Source organism: Nicotiana tabacum, chromosome 10, assembly GCF_000715075.1.
Source record: "Nicotiana tabacum cultivar K326 chromosome 10, ASM71507v2, whole genome shotgun sequence".
Taxonomy (NCBI): domain Eukaryota; kingdom Viridiplantae; phylum Streptophyta; class Magnoliopsida; order Solanales; family Solanaceae; genus Nicotiana; species Nicotiana tabacum.
The window spans coordinates 123,958,279-123,963,183 of NC_134089.1; the positions used below are offsets into that span (position 1 = coordinate 123,958,279).

Consider the following 4,905-nt stretch of genomic DNA (forward strand, 5'->3'; position numbering starts at 1 on the left):
CTATTGTCACGGAAAAAGGACTTAAATTGAGTATTAGACTTTATTCCCATCACATTGAAAATATGAAATTGATGAATCAAAGATACATAATATCATATTATAGAATTCAAGACGTTTGTCAAATGTTTCAGATTTTTGACGCATGAGATAGGTCCAAGAGAACTTGGTACAATCATCCACAAAGAGTACATAATAACGATAACCAAAATTGAACACAATAGTAGATGTCCACACAACAGTGTGTATTAAAAGGAAAGTTTTATTTGTTGTACTTATAGAACTTGAAAACGCGACCTAGATTGTTTCCCAAATGAAAAATATTACACATAGAAGGATTAAAGCATGAAGAACTAGAAATAACTTTATTTTGCGACAATACATCAAGCACAGGTTTCGCAGGATGGTCAAGGCGCTTGTGCTACAATGAAGATTGTGAAGAAGATCCAAACAAAGCAGTAAGACATGCTGAGGGATTGAATCTTGAAGAAGATGAAAATGGATAGAGCAAGCCAGAATGCCTACATTGGCACGTATGTGGTTGGTCTTCGAATCCTTAATGGAAAATGATGAGTAAGTGAATTTAGCAAAACACTTATTGTCGACACAAAGGCGATGAATAGATAACTTTCTTAAGATGAGGAACAAGAAGAATATTTTTAAGAAGCAAAGGTTGTTTAGAAGTAGGAAAAAAACTATGACCTACATGAGAGATGTGAAGTAGGTTACCATTTCCAACCATCACTTGCGCATTACCTTGCATGGAGCAAGATTATTAGAAATGGCATTAGGGTTTCTCATTATGTGTGAGGAGGTGCCCGTATCAGGATACCACATTGTTGCGGGTACTTTTTATAGGCTCATTACTGACAAATCTTTGGGAGAATTATATGGGACAAACAAATGGTTGAAGCGATTATAACATTCTAAAGTTGTATGGTTGTAGTGAAAACAAATCTGACATTATGTCATCAGTTTAGTAGCATTTGGAGTAGGTGGAGGGCCAAGGATGTTTTGACCAATAGGGAAAGAGCGAGAAGTATTACCAAAATTTGTGTGATAATTGTTATGCCCAAATCCACGACCACGATTCTTATTATGAAATCCCCCATTATTTTGACTAGAGCCATAACCTTGATTTTGTTGATTGACACGATTAATATCGTTAGAATGTCTGATGGAAGTAAGAGAGCCACCAACTGTTGAGACACATCAGGTGAAATGACTTTGACGTGTTCTTTTTCAGTAAGAAGGTGAGGACATAGAGCAAAAATGAGGGAAATGACCTATTGGCATTTTATCCAGAAACAAATGTTCTGTATGAAGGATGTAACCCTTGCAAAGTTTGAGCAACAAGGTCCTCGCCTGATATTTTCTTTGCGATGGCGGATAACACACTTGATAGAGAATGCAATTGTTGTAGATATTCTTCCATTGAAAGAGATCATTTCTTGAAATTCTGAAATTTATTTTTAAGATAGATCATAGAGGAAGAACATGGTCAAGAAAAACCTTCTCTAGCATGCTCCAAGCCTGATGAGAAGTTTCAAAGTTGTAATTTTGAAGCGTGTCAACAACAATATTAGAACATGTTAGTATTTACAGTTATTGGTTATATTTTATTGACTATATTTTAATGTAGCTTATATTTTCGATTTGTCTTTTTTCAAATATTCTAGGAGTTTGTTGTTTAGTTGCTTGATTTCTGGTTGGTTCCACTATAGAAGGAGTATTATCTCAATAACTCTGTTATAGGCTTATGTATATATTTTGTTCATGGTCATTCAATAAAAATCATCTTTTGTTTCATCTTGCTATTCATTATACGGTATCAGAGCAGTCTGCTCTAGCCAAAATCATGTGTATTCCAAGGGTTTAGGTAGTTCTCTTTCTCTGCTCCTTTCCGTGCTTCTCTGCGGCAACCCAATCCCTTATCTCTGCAAATAATCTAACTCCCAATATTACTAGACAGATGGCGGCAATGTCGCATTGATCCAGCTATGAGCATTTGTGTCGCACTGAATCCACAATGTGTATTGTAGATGACTGAGATCAGAGCATGGGACAAAAGCTTCCACAAGGTCCAAAAGATTTTGGCTACGCAAGAAAGGCTTGAAAACCTTTTGCCAAGTGAGATAGTTCAATTAATTAAGTTCAAGAGGTACAAAAAGTTTTATATTAGAAATGGAGGGTGGCTGGAGAGGAGCACCAACATGATGGGTGCAGTGCCGACCAAGGGAGAAGCTGCTAAAGCAACTGCTTTGGATAGATTTTGGAGCCCCAAATTTTCCTAATAGGTTATATGGTAACTTAATTTTAAAAGAATATTTAGTATTTTAAATGAGAAAGTACAAATTTTCATAATAAAACATAAGATTAAATTGTTGAGCATAATTGAGAAAAGAATATTTTTTGGAAATCGCTCTCTAGATCATAAATTGAGAAAGAATTCAATTATCACTTCATAACTCAAAAAAATTTGAAAGTTTAATACAATCCCAAAATGTGCCTTGGATAAGTTTTTAGCAAACAACAAAAATCTTTATTTAGAAAGTATGCCTCAAGAGAGATTAAATGGATAAAATAATAATTATTATTCACTTTGCATAAAAACACTAGAAAAATAGAATTTAAATGAAATTATATACGAATTTTCTTTTCTATTATAAAAAAAAGGCCTCTCATTGAAAGGGCTATTGGAAAAGAATATAGGAGAAGTTAAACATGATTTATGTATAATATACTTAATATATTTTGTTCATTTTTTAAGAGGCTATTGGAAAAGAATATAGAAGAAGTTAAACATGATTTATGGGCGGGAGGGGAATGATGTGTTAGCAATGAATGTAATTAGGAGATGATGGCAAGAATTAAGGACATAAAAGAGAAGTCCTAATTTTTAGAAGATATTTTTGGGATGAAATTGCGACATTCTTGGACATTAAAGAGATGACAAATTCTTTTAGGTATCTACAAATGCAAATAATACACTGCCTCATTTGATATATACTTGATGCTAGGATTCTGTATATACTATTATTTAAAAATGATCAACTTATGAAAGTTTCCTTAAATGAAATCCATTCAGAATTTTTTTCCCTAATTCTTGGCATTTAATAAAGTTACCTCATAGTTTTAAATTCTGCTTCAAAACTGAATATGGAAACATCAAGCAAAAAAAATACTAGGTTTCTGTAAGACTGTAACATAGCTTAAACCGTAGGCCTTTTAATCAAGAAAATTTAAGCGTTTCTCTAATAGAAACTTGAAGCAAAAGTAAGAAAATAAAGCATATATGGAAATTTGCCGCAGTCAGAATTTTTCCTATTACTACTAGGTTTCTGTAACATTGTTTAAACTCCACGGATGAGCTTACCTCTATAAATACTACCAGTAACCTAAACTAAGTTTTCCCGTGCCTTCTGCTTATGATCGTTGTTTCTTCTCTTTCAATGGCTTCCCTTACCAACCACTGTTTCTTCCTCATCTTGCTGTTAATCATTTTTGCTGCTTCTTCCGCTAAGGCGCAGGAACAATCTTCCCCTTTTTATTCCATTTACAGCTTTGGAGACAGCGACTCTGCTTCTACTTCTGATCATTTAGCTGCTGTACTTGGTCTGCCTTCTCTACAACATTACACCGACGAAGGCGTTGAGTTCGAGTCTGGTATTAGTTTCATGACGCCTGGAGCAACAGTTATGAGTCCCTTTTCCTTCATCAAGAATGGCATCCCGGCGCCTCAGCAGTCTCATCACTCGCAGATTTCCGCCTTTATGAAAGTCTTCTATAAGGATTGCTTCTCTTTTCATGACTGCGGCAGAAACAAGGTTCTTCAAAAAGCTATCATCTATATGGATCAGCCTGGTTTTAATGATTATAAGCACTCTCTTTTGCATACAAAATCTATTTCCGAAGTGTCCAAGCTTGTCCCTGATGTTGTGGAGACAATCAAGAGTTCTATCGAACAACTGATCAAAGATGCAGAGGCCAAACACTTTGTGGTTACTGGAATTATTCCCATGGGTTGCCTTCCAGGTTTTCGAGAAGACGACAATAGCAGGAAAATTAAATGTCACAAAGGACTAAATTTGTTCGCAACATTACACAATGATCATCTATGGCAAGCGTTGGAGGAGCTGCGATTGAAGTACCCCGAAGTTGAGATCATATATGCAGATTATTACAAGGCGTTTATGGCGGTTCTACGCAATCATGCATTCTTGGGATTCAAGACAGAGACGTTGATGAAGGTTTGTTGCGGTAGTACTGGAAGTGGTCCGTTTAACTTTGATCCTCTGAGGCAGTGTGGAGAGAAAGGAGCTGTAGCATGTTCAGATAGGGCTTCGCATATACATTGGGATGGATTTCGATTGACACCTGAGGCGTCGAAGAATATGATTGATACTTTCTTCAGCAAAAAGGGTTTTGTATTTCCAGAGTTCAAGTTCGCCACAAATCATCATACAGCTGCAGCAGAAAGGCACCGTTCCAAGGTTTATGGACGATTTAGAGATGGTCTAAGGCATTTATTGGAGTTGCATGCTAATAACATAGTGGACTACTAAAATACCAAGTAGTATTTGTTTTGCTTTGTCCAATCTGAGACACTTTATCTTTGCTGATGAGATTCGAACAAGCAATGAGTATTGTACTTTGATCTATTGGGTAGGCCCTCAAATATCGTATTGTATGTAGAGTGGCTAATACCCTCTCTTACTGTATGCCTTTCTTTTTTACCAATTAATAAGAAATTCTTTGATTTGTCTTGAATGATGTAGTGCCTCTTTTTTTCTGTTTTTCTTTTTTTAACTTCTAACACTGAAATTTTGAAATTGAAGACATAAATTAAGGGGAATGGGTATTTTAATTGACAAGTTAGGGGAGCATGACGTATCTGATATTCATGGT

The 4,905-nt window shown here is 35.5% G+C and overlaps 1 protein-coding gene across 1 annotated transcript; it reads left to right on the forward strand.

The window, feature by feature from the left end:
- Positions 1-3,374: 3,374 nt before the first annotated feature.
- Positions 3,375-4,674, forward strand: LOC142164895 (acetylajmalan esterase 2-like). Its single transcript, XM_075223606.1, has one exon. It carries the CDS (start codon positions 3,426-3,428, stop codon positions 4,560-4,562), a length of 1,137 nt encoding a protein of 378 aa, XP_075079707.1. The 5' UTR covers positions 3,375-3,425; the 3' UTR covers positions 4,563-4,674.
- The last annotated feature ends 231 nt before the right edge of the window (positions 4,675-4,905 follow it).